The sequence below is a fragment of the Phyllobates terribilis genome, unplaced genomic scaffold (genome assembly GCF_046119375.1).
Source record: "Phyllobates terribilis strain yellow unplaced genomic scaffold, ASM4611937v1 Scaffold_11__3_contigs__length_659146591, whole genome shotgun sequence".
Taxonomy (NCBI): Eukaryota; Metazoa; Chordata; class Amphibia; order Anura; family Dendrobatidae; genus Phyllobates; species Phyllobates terribilis.
The window spans coordinates 143,204,445-143,221,138 of NW_027362771.1; the positions used below are offsets into that span (position 1 = coordinate 143,204,445).

General features: G+C 46.4%; 1 protein-coding gene across 1 annotated transcript in view; it reads right to left on the reverse strand.

Annotated features, from left to right (window-relative positions):
• LOC141167233 (solute carrier family 23 member 1-like) overlaps positions 1–13,941 on the reverse strand; it is a 526,465-nt gene extending 512,524 nt beyond the window's left edge. The window contains exon 1 of the mRNA XM_073654677.1: positions 13,663–13,941. Within this exon, the coding sequence (XP_073510778.1) occupies positions 13,663–13,941 (279 nt within the window). The remainder of the gene's footprint in view (positions 1–13,662) is intronic.
• Positions 13,942–16,694: the final 2,753 nt, after the last annotated feature.

Genomic DNA, 16,694 nt, shown 5'->3' on the forward strand with positions numbered 1-16,694 from the left:
GGCAGCACAGGGACTGATCATTGTAGATATTGACAAACATGAGAGTCACCCAAAAATAACTCTAGGAACTAATGTAATTGAAAATTGTCTTGCAGAGGTGATTTTCCTTTTACAGCAGGTTGCCAAGAACGCCAGCTCCGGCGAGCAGCGGGTGCTCCAGAAAGAGATCCGGGCACTGATGCGACGGCAACAAGTGGAACTCTCCGGCGGTGAGATTGGTAGCGTAAGAATGTGTGACCCTTTTCCTATTGCCATGCCCCCAAAAAGTGAAATGATGATTTGGTGCCGGGCAGCTATTGGTCTGAGAGGTAGGGATTACCAGGCAATGGTAGAACCAGTTTACTCAGACAGTAGGCCCACCATTTTGACAGCACGGGGGGTGGTTGATGTACGCCATGGGAGGGTGCCCGTTCGCATAATAAATATCGGGGAGAGGGAAGTGTACCTGCCCCGGTATGCCACGCTAGCCAAATTATATACCATTAACCAAAATTCTATACAATCTGTGGAACCCTTGCCTCCATCTCACCCGGAGGAAGGTAACGGCTCTAAGAAAAACATGGAGGACTGGTGTCAGCAACTACATCTGGGTACTGACTCCACTCCCTCACACCAGAAACAAGGAGTCTATCGGGTGGTTCAGGAGTACGAGAGAGTGTTCAGTAAACACCCGTTAGACTTCGGGCGAGTCAAGGGGGTAGAACACCACATCCCCACGGGAGACCATCCTCCTATAAAAGAGAGGTATCGACCCGTACCCCCTGCCCACTACCAACACGCCAAGGGGATGCTTAGAGACATGAAGGAGGCTGGGGTGATCAGGGATAGCTGTAGCCCCTGGGCAGCTCCACTAGTCTTAGTCAGAAAAAAAGACAACACCATGAGGATGTGTGTAGATTACCGGAAAATCAACCGTATCACACACAAGGATGCGTACCCCTTACCAAGGATAGAGGAGTCATTGGCTGCTTTAAGATCTGCTAACTTCTTCTCTACCTTGGATCTCACTAGCGGGTACTGGCAGGTTCCTGTAGCAGAGGCGGACCGGGAGAAGACCGCATTCACCACCCCGATGGGACTTAGCGAGTTCACCTGCATGCCGTTCGGACTCTGCAACGCACCAGGAACCTTCCAACGACTAATGGAGTGTTGTCTGGGCCACAGAAACTTCGAGACGGTCCTGTTGTACCTGGACGATGTCATCGTATATTCCAAGACGTATGAGGACCACCTGAAACACCTGGCGGAAGTGTTCGAAGCTCTGGCGAGTTACGGCCTAAAGGTGAAACCCTCCAAGTGTCACCTCCTGAAACCAAAGGTGCAGTACCTGGGACACGTGGTGAGCGCTGACGGAGTGGCTCCCGACCCTGATAAGATCACCGCAATTAAGGAATGGCCAAGCCCCTCCAGCGTAAAAGAAGTGCGGCAGTTCCTCGGGTTGGTAGGCTACTACCGAAGGTTTATTCCCGGTTTCACCAAAAAGGCAGCTCCTATGCAGGACCTCCTGGTAGGCCAGTCCCGGAAGGCCAAGAACCAGAAGCCGCCCTTCAAATGGGAGGAGCTGGAAGAAGAGTCCTTCCGCCAGCTGAAGATGGCCCTCACGGGGGACGAAATCCTGGCGTACCCGGATTATAGCCAGCCCTTTATCCTCTACACCGACGCCAGTAACATCGGGCTAGGAGCCGTACTGTCCCAGATCCAGCAGGGGAAGGAACGAGTAATCGCCTACGCCAGCCGAAAACTGCGACCCACCGAAAGGAACCCCGAGAATTACAGCTCATTTAAGCTAGAGTTCCTGGCCGTAGTATGGGCAGTCACCGAGCGCTTTAAGCATTACCTCGCTTCTTCCCGGTTCACCGTGTACACGGATAACAACCCGTTGACACACCTGGACACGGCAAGACTCGGTGCCCTGGAGCAGAGGTGGATGGCCCGTCTGTCCAACTACGAGTTCACAATCAAATACCGGGCAGGACGCTCCAATACCAACGCGGATGCCCTGTCCAGGATACCCAACCTGCCGGACGAAGGAGAAGATCCGGAGGGACTGGAAGAAGTTGAACTCCCTGCGTTCCACCGTCATGGGACTATCCAGTATTCCCACCGGGTAAGGAGTAAGCAGGCTGCTACGTTGAACCCCTTACCTCACTACAACTGGGCGGAAACGCAAGACAGCGACCCTGCCGTCCGACTGGTGAAGGAGATGGTGACTCGCCCGGAGGCTTGCCTTGAACCAGACGCTCCGGAGGAAGCCAAACAACTATGGGCAGAGAAGAGTCGACTGTTCCTTTACAAGGGGAAGTTGTGCCGCAGAATGGTCAACTCCCGGACGCATGAACTACTCTGGCAAGTAGTGGTGCCACGAAGAGACGCAGCCATGGTGATGGAGGCATACCACGATGGAGCTGGACACTTCGGGTGGAAGAAGCTGGAGTTCCTGCTGCGCGAGCGATTCCACTGGGTAGGCATGAGGGGAACCATTGAGAAGTGGTGCAGAGACTGTGGCCCGTGCAACCTGAGAAGGAAGGACCGTGCCAGCCAGAAGACTCCCCTGCAGTCCATCGTCACCCGGCAACCGTTGGAACTGGTAGCCTTGGATCATGTAAAACTGACCCCAAGCAGAAGTGGCTACGTCTACGCGTTAACCATCGTGGATCATTACTCCCGGTTCTTGGTTGTCGTCCCCGTCAAGGACTTAACGGCTCAAACAGCAGCTAGAGCCTTCCAGCAGCACTTTTGCCGTCCACACGGGTACCCGGATCAAGTGCTGACGGACCAGGGACCTGCCTTTGAAGCGGAGGTCTTCCAGGAATTCTGCAATCTGTATGGCTGCCGGAAGATAAGGACGACACCCTACCATCCGCAAACTAATGGACTTTGTGAGAAAATGAACCAGGTGGTAATGGATCTTTTAAAAACGTTGCCCCTGGAAGAACGCAGTCTGTGGCCTGAGAAGTTGCCCGATCTGGTGGACCTATACAACCACATCCCGGTAGGTTCCACCAACTGTACCCCGGCTTACCTAATGAGGGCAAGACCTGGTAAGTTACCTGTTGACCTGGAAATGGGAGTCCTGACACCCGAGGACACTTCACCAGAAACAGACTGGGACACAGAGAGGCAGCAGCAGTACCGGAGAGTACAGGAGAGCGTGGAGCAAAGTCTCTCTCAGGCTAGGGAAAGACAAGAGAAAACTTACAACCAGTATGCTCCCGCTGTTCCCCTGGTACCCGGAGAGCAGGTCTTGAAGAGGAAGAGACGGCTCCACAAGTTGGACGACCAGTGGGTCCACTAGGGCCACTAGAGGCCAGTTACCCGCACGGTGGAGGATTTGAAGTGTATAAATTGTTTTATTTATGTTTACCTGTGTATTGTTGCTTGTGTATAATTTTGTGTTTCTAGTTATTTGTAGGAGTCCTTGGCGGATTTACCGGGAATCCTTGTACATAGTTGGAGCGTAACCCAGGACGGACTAAAGACTGTTAAGGACTCGGGGTAGGACAAACCCCTACCTGGTTACGTCTCCCTGTTTTGGTGAAATGGACACCTTGCTTTTCTTCAAAGACTGCACCCGGTTGCGGACACGCCGTAACCATCTTATGTGTTTTTCTTATTGTATTATTATTGTTTTTATCTTGTTATGTTTTTCTAAAATATGTTTAGTCCCGGAGTACTAAATTTCACTAGGGGGGAATGTGACACCCCAGGGGTCTGGTTGCCACAGTGATAGAGATGTTATGTCTGAGAGCAGGTGGGAGGTCCTTTGGTCAGGGATCCTGTGCATGCCACACCTCCTGCCCAGTCTTGGGAGGGGAAGAACTTCCCCTATATAAACCCGGGGCTGAAGCAGGGTTAGGAGTAGAGAAGAAGTAGAGACAGAGAAAAGAAGCAAATATAGGAACAGAACATCGGGAGCTCTGTGGGAGCAGTGTTACAAGGAGTCAGGGGCTGGCAGCTGCAGAGCTCGCCTTGACTGAGAAGATTTCTTACCGGACCAGGAGTCCGAGGCTGTGGGGACTAACTCCTACCCAGCAGCAGAATCCGTCAGGCAGGGGATTCCAGGTCCTCTGGCCAAGAAACCCGAAGGCACGGTCACACGCGTGGGACCAGCACCGCCATCGTGGAGCGGAAGCTACTAGAAGGCCCCGAGTCACCGGCCATACGGGTGAGCACCACACGGTACACTCAGGGACGTGGGCTACTTATACCCGCCTCTAGCAAGGTAGCCAGAAGAGTACAGTTAGTTTGGGAGGCCTACAACTCCGCCTGGCCAGGGGAGATCCCATCTGCTCAAGGACTGACCAGACCCCAATCGCTAGCCAGTACTCCGGGAGGGTCTATCTTTGTCACCAGTAAAGACCCTGAACTACACCGTACCGTCTCCGAGTGGTTCCTGCTACCCCCATCATCCACGTCGGATGCCCTGAGGCCATACCCCTCCCGTTGGGGGTTATACTATCACGCTGCACAATCCTACCACCGGCCTCAGCGGTCTGCCCTGCAGCAGCAGCTCCTTAGCTGTACTCAATGGGTGGCGTAGTCGTCCAACATCTACCGCTGATACATCGCCGCTCAGTTTGACTCCCTGGGCACGGACCGGGTCACCGCCACGAGACTACAACCCTCAACAGATCCGGCTCCGGGTAAGCTCCCGCGTGAGCAACGCAGCGCGACACAGGCCCAGGGGCACGTCATTACCATGCCAAGTTTTGTCACGCAGGTCTCCCATCTCAGAAACTCTGCTTCTTTACCCGCTCCAGTCAGGCTGAGTGACAGCCAGTCAGCTGTAACGGAAGTGGACACGCCTGTTATGTTTGTTTCACCGAGCCCACCGCATGTTTCTCAATCCACCATAAAATCTGTACCTCATTCACGCTTCACCATACTCAGCCCTCTGTCAGCACCTTAGCCAGACCTCGGTCCCGCAGTTGTGGTCATGTAAAAGATTGTTTCATCCTACGCATGACAACGCTAAGAGGTTGAACTCCACCATCTCCAATCTGTTGGCCACGGAAATGCTGCCTTTCTGCCTGGTAGATACAGACGGTTTCCGAAAACTGATGGCCGTCACAGTCCCCTAGTACCAGTTGCCCAGTCGCCATTACTTCTATAAGAAAGCTATGCCTGCACTACACCAGCATGTTACAGACAACGTCACCCGTTCCTTGTCATGATCTGTGTGTGCCAGGGTGCATTTCACCACAGACACCTGGACGACTAAGCATCTCGCTGACTGGGCACTGGGTGACTCTGGTGGCTGTGAGGGCAGGCGGGGAAGGGGCACTCCACAAATCTTTGAATCCTCAAGGCTTGCAGAAGAAACCTCTGTATTTCCGACTTCCTCCACTGCTTCTGCATCCTCCACCTCCTCTAGGGCCTCCACCTATGCACTCAACCTCTGCCTTAACGAGACACGCGTTCCAAGGGTGTGGAGTGAATACACACCACCTCCATACTGCACAGTCAAGGCTCATCGTAATCAGGCAGTCTTCAAATTAATATGCCTTGGAGATAGCAGTCATACAGGTGAAGAGTTGTGGGCAGAAATCCAGGTTCAGTTTGAGCAATGGCTGTCTCTGCTGAACCTAGAGCCAGGGAACACCATGTGAGATAATGGTACGAACCTGTGAGCGGCCCTAGGCCGAGGCAAGCTCGCACACATGCCTTGCATGGCTCACATCCTCAACCTGGTGGTACAGAGATTTCTCCGCCACTATCCTGGCCTGGATGAGCTGCTTCACAAAGTACGGAAGCTGTGTACTCACTTCTGCCATTTGCACCCCTCATGTCATCGACTTGCATCGATACAGAGGTCTTTGTCCGTGCCAGTTAACAGGTTGATCTGCGATATGCCGACGCGGTGAAAATCCACTCTGCACATGTTGCAGCGACTGTGCTAGCAGCAACAAGCTCTGACGCAGTATGTTATGAAGTATAGCTTGTGGCAACACGATACGGACTTGGGGCATATCATGTTTGCGGAGTGGGAACAGAGTAAGGACCTCTGCACCCTTTTTGAAATGGCTACTAAACTGGTTAGCGCTGAGGATGCCGTCATCAACATCAGTATTTCGGTCATATACATGCTGGAGCAAACTTTGAATAACCTGCGGCAGGAGGTGGTGGCTCCAGAAGAAGAGGAGGATGCGGAAGGGATACCAATGTCTCAAATTTCCAGACTGTCATCACGCAGGCGGATGCCAAGTGATGGTGGATTACAGTGATCGAGGGGGTTTGGTGATACCAGGCAAACTGTTAGTGAAGGTGCAAGAGCCAAGAAACTAATGGAGGAGGAAGGGGTGATGGGCGAGCAGCTGTCAGAGGATAATCATTCCCTCTTGTTTGAACGTGGTTGGCAAGAGGATACAGAGGAAACGAGCATCAGTGTAATGCAGCCCACAATACAGCCTGGCTTTGGACCTCCTGGAAGAGCCCGACATCTGCAACATGATCCACGTATAGTTAGGATTCGAAATAATGCTGACTACTGGGTTGCCACTCTGTTAGATCCACGTTAAAAGAGTCAATTTTGCCAGATGTTGGAGTATTGAAACAAGCTTTTAAGCAACCTTAATAGAGGTTTTCCCCAAGATAACAATGAGGCACACAGTGTGCATCGCAGCTGTAGTCTTTCAACCTCTGGCACGTCAGTTCGTCAACGCCAAAACATTAGCAGCAGCAGCAGAGTAAGTGTCAGAAGCAATTTCTTGGAGTCCTTTCACACATTTTTTGCACCAGCTCAACAGAGTACAAGTCTGACACATGGTAAACGACTGGAGAGGATGGTGCAGGAGTATCTAGAGTTCAATATCAATACCATCAGGGAGGGTTTGGACCCTTTTACATTTTGGTCTTCAAAAATGGATGAATGGCCTGAGCTCGCTTCTCATGCCTTATAGGTTTTATCATGCCCTGCAGCCAGCGTTCTCTCTGAATGTGTCTTCAGCGCTGCTGGTAGTGTCTTGACGGATAAACGCACCTGGCTGTCCCCCGAAAATGTAGACCGCCTAACTTTCATCAAGATGAACAAGTCATGGATCTCCAAGGACTTTTGCACCACCATTGCAGACTGTACAGAGTAGGCAATGTTGTCGTTTTGAGTGTGCTGCGTTGATCTCTTGAAATTGCAGTCTGTGATATGGCTTCTGTGCCTGCTCTAGCTGCTGCTGCAGGTTTTAGGCCCTAATTTTGGGAAATGTGGAGAATTCTGATTGTGTCTCCATCCATTGGGTTGGCTGTAGTGGGACAGGTTTGGGTCTGCGTTAAACTACTTGTAGTCTGATGACATTGATGCCACTTCGGTGGTGTTAGGCCCTCATTTAGGGCAATGTGAACACTCCTGGTTATGTCTCCATCTCCTGGTTAGGTCTCCATAAATCTTGGGTTGGCTGTACTGGAAGAGATGTGGGTCTTATTTACACTATTTGTACAGTAGTGAAATTGATGCCACTTTGCTGGCATCAGCCACTAATTTTTTTAAATGTGGGGAATCCTGATTGGGTCTCCATCTATTGGGTTGGCTGTAGTGGAACCTTCCTGTTCTGCAGTCTAAGTTGTGTAAGGTTGCGTACCAGTCCTTGCTGCACTCCTGATACAGACTCTGCCTGCTGCACTCCTGATACAGACTCTGCCTGCTGCACTCCTGATACAGACTCTGCCTGCTGCACTCCTGATACAGACTCTGCCTGCTGCACTCCTGATACAGACTCTGCCTGCTGCACTCCTGATACAGACTCTGCCTGCTGCACTCCTGATACAGACTCTGCCTGCTGCACCATCTAGTCTGTCCTACTGAGTCCAGCTGCTGCATGTCCTTTGGACTGTCCTGGAGTGGCACCTTGCGTTCATCGGGAGCCAAGTATAACCTCACCATCAGAGGCTCTAGTGAACAGTCCGGTGCTCGATTAGTCACGCCCCTCCAGGCTCTCCGGGGTCTGTGGCACAGTGGTTCCACAAACCACGTCCGTGACAGTGCACCCTCGCAGGCAGGGTCCTCTCTCCTGTTGTACCAGTCGATGACCCCTTTTGACATGTAAAGTGCAACTGAATAAATGTTGCTGTCACAGTAATAATAATTATAGTACTTGTACTCTGGGTCATTTGATGGCACTTCCCTGGTGTCTACACCTAATTTTATGTGTTTTGTCAGCTTTTGGTCCCGTTTCTACAGTTAGGTCCATATATATTTGGACAGAGACAACATTTTTCTAATTTTGGTTCTAGACATTACCACAATGAATTTTAAACAAAACAATTCAGATGCAGTTGAAGTTCAGACTTTCAGCTTTCATTTGAGGGTAGTCACATTAAAATTGGATGAACGGTTTAGGAGTTTCAGCTCCTTAACATGTGCCACCCTGTTTTTAAAGGGACCAAAAATAATTGGACAATTGACTCCAAGGCTATTTCATGGACTGATGTGGGCAATCCCTTCGTTATGTCATTCTCAATTAAGCAGATAAAAGGCCTGGAGTTGATTTGAGGTGTGGTGCTTGCATTTGGAAGGTTTTGGTGTGAAGTAAACATGCGGTCAAAATGAGCTCCATGCAGGTGAAACAAACCATCCTTAAGCTGCAAAAACAGAAAAAACCCATCCGAGAAATTGCTACAATATTAGGAGTGGCAAAATCTACAGTTTGGTACATCCTGAGAAAGAAAGAAAGTACTGGTGAACTCATCAATGCAAAAAGACCTGGGCGCCCACGGAAGACAACAGTGGTGGATGATCACAGAATAATCTCCATGGTGAAGAGAAACCCCTTCACAACAGCCAACCAAGTGAACAACACTCTTCAGGAGGTAGGCGTATCCATATCCAAATCTACCATAAAGAGAAGACTGCATGGAAGTAAATACAGAGGGTTCACTGCACTGTGCAAGCCACTCATGAGCATCAAGAATAAAAAGGCTAGACTGGACTTTGCTAAAAAACATCTAAAAAAGCCAGCACAGTTCTGGAAGAACATTCTTTGGACAGATGAAACAAAGATCAACCTCTACCAGAATGATGGAAAAAGAAAAGTATGGTGAAGGTGTGGTACAGCTCATGATCCAAAGCATACCACATCATCTGTAAAACACGGCGGAGGCAGTGTGATGGCTTGGGCATGCATGGCTGCCAGTGGCACTGGGTCACTAATGTTTATTGAAGATGTGACACAGGACAGAAGCATCCGAATGAATTCTGATGTATTCAGAGCCATACTATATGCTTAGATCCAGCCAAATGCAGCCAAAGTGATTGGTCGTCGTTTCATACTACAGATGGACAATGACCCAAAATATAAAGCCAAAGCAACCCAGGAGTTTATTAAAGCAAAGAAATGAAATATTCTTCAATGGCCAAGTCAGTCACCAGATCTCAACCCAATTGAGCATGCATTTCACTTGTTAAAGGCTAAATTTCAGACAGAAAGGCCCACAAACAAACAGCAACTGAAAACCACCACAGTGAAGGCCTGGCAGAGCATCAGAAAAGAGGAAACACAGCGTCTGGTGATGTCCATGAGTTCAAGACTTCAGGCAGTCATTGCCAACAAAGGGTTTTCAATCAAGTACTAGAAATGAACATTTTATTTAGAATTATTTAATCTGTCCAATTACTTTTGGTCCCTTTAAAAACAGAGTGGCACATGTTAAGGAGCTGAAACTCCAAAACCCTTCATCCAATTTTAATGTGGATACCCTCAAATGAAAGCTGAAAGTCTGAACTTCAACTGCATCTGAATTGTTTTGTTTTAAATTCATTGTGGTAATGTCTAGAACCAAAATTAGAAAAATGTTGTCTCTGTCCAAATATATATGGACCTAACTGTAGGTATTGTATATGTAGTTTTTTTGGTCCCCCCATTGACTCCTATGAGATTCGGAAGTGTTCGTCGAACATTCGGCGACTATCGATTTGTTCGGCGAACATTTCCAAACCGAACATTGAAATGTTCAATCATGCCTAATCGCTACACATGCTTTCTCCCTCTTGAGTCTGTGATGCTTTGGATCAGACCTCTGATGCCCCGGAATAGAATGTGTGAACAGCTCTGCAGACTCGTCCATCTGTGCTTCCCCACAGTCAGCTGGCCGGTTGGAGAGCTGTGACGTGGGTGAAAACAAGGGTAATTGGGGTGCTGAGGACTGTACTGTGTGTGATGATAATGTGGAGGTAGAGGAGCAGAGGCCACATGATAAAGCGCTTGCCTTCTACCACTCTCGCACCCCTCCAATCTATCCTAAACTGTGCTGGCTGATTAATCCACCCGTCACCCCGCTATTCCCAGGCTTCTCCCCTCTGTCAATCCCTGCGCTGGCTCCATGTTGCCCAGAGACTCCAGTTGAAAGCCTAACTTTGGCATACCAAGCCATCAAAAACCTGTCTCCTCCATACATGTGTGACCTAGTCTCCCTGTTCTAGCTATCTGCACGCAACTTCCCATCCTTTCAAGATCTCCTTCTCTACTTCCCTCTTATCTTTTTGCCACGTTTGCATACAAGATTTGTCCTGTGCATTTCCGCTACCTTATATTGCTGTACCCCAACATATCAGACTCTCGTCTACCGTGCAAACGTTGAAAAGAAAGCTGAAGACCCACTTCTTGTGACAAGCGTACAATCTGCGGTAAATCTCGCTCCAGCATACCGCTGCACGACTAGCTGCACCCTGACCTACTGTATCCTCACCCATCCCTTGTAGATTGTTTGTGTGCCCTGGCGGGCAGGGTCCTCTCTCCTCTTGTACCAGTCAGTGACACCTTTTGACATGTAACGCGCCACGGAATAAATATCACTAATAGTAATAATAATTATAGTACTTGTACTCTGGGTTAATTGATGGCACTTTCTAGGTGTCTACCCCTAATTTGATGTGTTTTGGAAGCTTTTGGGCTGGTTTTAAGGTGTTGCGTATGCTTTTTTGGTCCCCCCATTGAATCCTATGGCGTTCGGTAACGTTCGGTGATCATTCTACGAATAAATCGGCGAATATCGCAAATTCGGTGTTCGTAATCCGAATTGAATATTGAAACATTCGCTCATCTCTAGTGTTCACACAGTGCAATTTAATAGGCAGTGACCCAAGAATGTCCAACTTAAAGTTTTTATTTTCCAACTCACACAGTGAAGGCAGCTTTATCCTCCTGATCGCAGTCGGGTTGTCCACAATAGTCCATACAAATAATCAGCATTTCCGTGGGCGATTGCACCTGCCTATCTAAAAGGTGTGTGAGAATCTCTGCCTTCCTGGGGCTCTGTGTTCACTTCGCACAGACTTCTATAGCACAGAGCAGTCTGCTCTGCAGCTTGCAAAACCAAAGACTGATACACCCAAACCTTTGCTGCAGATTTTTAAGTGAAAACTGTGGACATGAGCCACATGCAAGACCCAGGCTGGAAGCAGTGGACTGACCCACTGCCATCCTGTAGTCCACACCAAGAATAAAAGCCCATGCCGGGTTTTACTAAATCTGCCTTGGTCAAACAGCTTGACCAAGTCCAAACTTACTTTTATTCTGCACTGACCACAGCTATTTCTGTGATTGTAATGCACTCCAGCGTGTTCAATATGCCTCTATGCGCATGGTGGGGGATACATACCATCCCTCGCATATGATCCCCCTCACTGTCTCACAATCCATACATGTGTGGTCAATAAAAAGGACTGGCACATGATTCATTCATTCTAAATACCTTATGAAGCACCAGTAGACATTCATTATGTGTGGGGGAAAGGCATTTAGATAGGTAAAGGCAAAATTATTTTTTACAATTAGAGCAGCCTGACTGGAATACCCTATCACAATTTGGCAGATTCTATAACAGCATTTAAAAAAGGACTATATGCTTTTCTCACAACAAATGGCACTGTTGGATTATAAATAATATAGCGGTAGAGCCTGTATAACTGTTGGAGAAAGGATGAGCTTGATGGACCTGTTTCTGTTTTTCAACCTATGTAAGGCAATGTGCCCACGATGCAGAAATGAAGCAGAAAATTTCCACTTCATTTCTGCATCTCCTTGCCCGGAATTTGACAAAAGTTTTTCAAGTGTTTTGAAGCGTTTTGCACATGCGGAATTGCCTTGCGTTTTCTAATGCATTGTAGAAGGCAATTCCACATGCGTAAATGCACAAATAATGGGCATGCTGCTGAATTTTCCGCACATCAAAAACGCTGCGGAAAATTCCGCAGCATGGGCATTGAAATTGCGGATTTAGATTGGGGACCATGGGAGAAGGATTACCAAGCGTTTCCAAAGCGTTTATGCTGCAAAAATTCCCCAGCAAAAACGCTTGAAAAACGCATCGTGGGCACGGACCCTAACTGTGTAAAATTTTCCTCAGTTCTGCAGCCACTATTCCTTGATGTGGCCAATTTAACATGTTAAAACTGATGAACGATCCTCTCTACGAATGCTAATTTCATTAAAATGAGAATAAATGTCTCTTTGTATCATATGGTCATTTCAATGTCTATTCTCATCATGGCTACAATATTACATGCAAGGATGTTCATGTGAAACTAAATATGAGATGTGTGTATGATGCTATGAGTAAGCCATTACTGCCATCTGGGTTTAAAAAGTAGTTTGAAATGTAGTAACGTAAAAAAATTATTTGAATACTTGCTTGCTCCTTGCTTAAACATAATCCTACTTCGGTTTTCAATTTCAATCACTTTGAAAACTGTCTTTAAAGTGGTCGTCCAGGTATATGATGTCGATGATCTATAATTAGGATAGCCTTTGTGTACACTATGTATCAGCATACTTCGATAAATGAATACAGCAACGCCATTACTGCCGTAAGTGTTAAAAAGGTAAGGTACTTAGTTAACATTTTTTGATCAAAAAGTGTAAAAGCCATCTAACCACGGCAACGTGTACCTAAATATGGGTGGTTCCTATCACTAATGTCCTACTTCTCTATGTGCCAAACCAGGTCTCATTTGAGCTGGGGAATTTAAAGAAAACCAGACATAGCTTACAATTAAAATCTTGTCTTGGAAAATGGGTGGATATGGTTGCTGAGAACTTGAGGGGTGTGGGGGACCATTTTTTTCTTTTTGTATTACAATAATTAAGATAGGCCATCAGACTCAGATTGATGGGGTTCCGAAACCCAGTACCTCCACCAATCAGCTCTGGCAGTGAATGAAGAAAGAACAGCGCAGAATAATTTCAATAGTAGCTGAGCAGCAGCAATAACGGCTTTACTGTTCCGGCTTCGTTCACGGTTTATATCTGGCTGCCAGGTTGCAGCCAGAAATCAGCTGATCTAAGGTGGTGATGAGTGTCGGACTCCGCCAATGTGATTTTAATGACCTACACTAATGATAGTTCATCAATATTATAAGCCTGGAAAACTCTTTAAATTAATTTTGAAGTCTGAGATAAGCTCTGGAGATAAGTGCCAAAAACTTTACTGAAAACATATTTTTCAAACTTCCATCTAAAATACAGGGACTGAGGTAGAGAAAGCAACCTAGATTTCCATGATGGCAAGGATATGGCCGAGTTTACATGAATTTATGAATTTTGTCACCTCTGCAAATTGTGTGGTGGCGCACCAGCTATTCTGCACAATTAAAACTAGCACTGTCTCATCCACAAAAATACACTTTACATACATATATACACATCATTATTTCTTCATAAAAGCATATATACCAACCTGAAATGCAAGTAGCATACACAAATACCAGGGTGGTTTGTCCTCAATTGCATAAATTAATTCTATAGATGGTTTCTTATAATCTTCTGTACAAAGTGGATCAGTTATATTCAGATTTCGTCCTTCAATTTCATTATCGAACAATTTCTGCTGAAAATCAAACAAATTATTTAAGTGGACAGAATTATTTTTCTTTACAAAATGCATCCTTAAGTGGATGTGGAAAACCACATGACTAAGCGCAGATTTCCGCTTGATGCTCTTAAGCAGGGAATTCATATTTTATGATAGGTGTACACTTATTGTGATTTCAATGGAGTCAAAACAAAATATAATTTTAAAATTGTTTTCCAGACAATTCTTAAAATGGTGCTCAGACTTGTAAAAAAAAATGAAAATAAAAATAAAGATGTAATACTCACCCTCAGCAATCCCTAGAGGTCCTGCTCTGGTGCCATCTGGTTCCCACTGATCACTTTCGTCCTGATCCCATCTAAACATACCATAAATACCCACTAAGTCAAAGTGACCCTGACATCTCATACATGCTGCCAAATCCATGGGCAATGTGTATCAGGCACTGGCTGTATGAACACAGCTTGGTGTGTTTGACCATACTTTAATAGCTGCTGGTGACCTCACCCACACTATGGACTAGTCGGACACACTACCCATACACAGACCTGGATTGACAGGTCTTTCCCTATATAAAAATAATAATCTTTATTTATATAGCGTCAACATATTCCACAGCGCTTTACAATTCCGAGGTTCATATACAAAAGTCATAAGTAACAGAGTTAAAAATAATGCAATTAAAGCAGAAATAATGACAACCCTGCTCATAAGAACTTAGAATCTACAGTAAGGTGTGGGTGACAAAGTACAGGGGCTTATTTACGATGATGGTCCAGCCATCTTGAGGGAATGGGGATAGATAAAGGCTGAATGAGCAGTCACCAGCCAGTATTTGTAGTGATTTTGGGTGCGGTGGAGTTTGGTGGAGAATTATGCTCAGAGAAATAGTGAATTGCCTATATATATAGGGACTTCAATTAAGGAACATTATAGGCCGCCCTAAACAGATGTGTTTTTCGGGAACGCCTAAAACTGTGTAAGTTGTGGTTCGTCCTAATTTCTTGGGATAGAGCATTCCAAAGAATAGATGCAACTCGAGAGAAGTCTTGGAGCTGAGAGTGGGAGGTATGGATTAGCTCTGATGTTAGCCGAAAGTCGCTTGCGGAGCATAGAGAACGGTTAGGCCAATAAACAGAAATGAGGGAGGAGATGTAGGGGGGTGCCGCACTGTGGAGAGCTTTGTGGGTGAGAACAAGCAGTTTAAATTGGATCTTATAATGTTTGGGCAGCCAGTGCAATGACTGGCATAGAGCGGAAGCGTCCGAGTAACGAGTAGTCAGATAGATGACCCTGGCTGCAGCATTAAGGATGGACTGGAGGGGGGAAAGTTGAGTGAGGGGGAGGCCAATTAATAGAAAATTACAATAGTCAAGATGGGAGTGGATCAGGGCAACAGTGAGGGGTTTTTGTGCTTTCCATGGTGAGAAAGGGGCGGATTCTAGAGATATTCTTCAGGTGCAAGCGACAAGAGTGGGCAAGAGATTGTATATGGAAGGTGAAGGAAAGATTGGTGTCAAACACAACACCCAGACAGCGCGCCTGCTGGCTCGGCGTTATTGTGGTGCCACACACGGAGAGGGAGATGTCAGATTTAGGGAGGTGAGTAGACGGCAGGAGCAGAAGAAGTTCAGTTTTGGAAAGGTTGTGTTTCAGATAGAGAGCGGACATGATGTTGGAAACTGCAAACAGACAGTCACTGGTGTTCTGTAGTATAGTGGGGATAAGCGCATATAGGCAGACACTTGTCAATCCCGGGCAGCGGGCGGGAAGAAGTCACTGGGTACCTGCCTGCTTGACTGGCTTTCTCTGAAATGCTGCAGTGTTTCAGAGTCAAGCATACCTGGCTAAGTTCATACAGCCAGTGCCTGACACATGCTGCCCACGGATTGGGCAGCATGTATCAGGTGTCAGATTCTCTTTAATTCCTTGCTTAGGTGGATCACTACTGTGCCTTATGATTGACAGATCAAGCATTTCCTGTTAAAATGGATGTGACTGCTGCAGCTAATCACTGGACTCTGCTGCCGGGTCAATGTAGATGGCATGGGTCACTGAGCCCAGTGATTGGCTGCAGCAGTCATGTGCATTGTTGTCATAACAACCACTGCTGCCTGTCAACAAAGACACTGAAAGATACAGCAGCTGAGAGACATCCCTGGACCTCGGGGTAGCGACAGGGTGAGGGGGGGCAGGATTGTTGCATTTTTCATTCTGCATACCCATTATTCTCAAGATTGATAGGAGTCTCAGAGATAAACAAATACATTAATGATTCTTGTAAAATTATTCTTAACTTTTATTTGCGTGCATGTGAGACGATATTAGATTTTAAATCCATTGGGAAACTTCAGTAATATTAGGTAATACACATTGAGCATAGAAACTACTGATAAATAGATAAAAAACCTGATGGTTGAACAATTTTTTAGAATTTATGCTAACTTTTATACTTTAGGAAATACACTTTTGATCAAAAAAAGAATCTGCACATCACAAATTGTTGATTTCACTGTGTAGCTATACAAAACCGGAAAAATTAAATATCAAGCAATTCTATTTTTACTTCTACTGACAATATTGAGTTCTATACCATGCCTAAACGAGTGGGAAATTCAGGCAAACAGTGAACTCTAATATTTATGTGCAGAAAACTAAATTACAGTAAAGAATTTAAAGTATCTGAATAACTAAACAACTTCAGAAAACTATTGTAGTCAGGTGCTTCCATCTACTGCTGATAAAATGTACTGCACATTTGTGTTACCAGGTTTATCAGCCCAATTTAATGCAATCCAGGTTCTATGTGCCATATGCAGTTTTATTGTAAAAACCCTTTAACAGAATAAAAATGTCTAAAAAGTGAATAAAGATATCAATAAAGGTAATATGTAAAT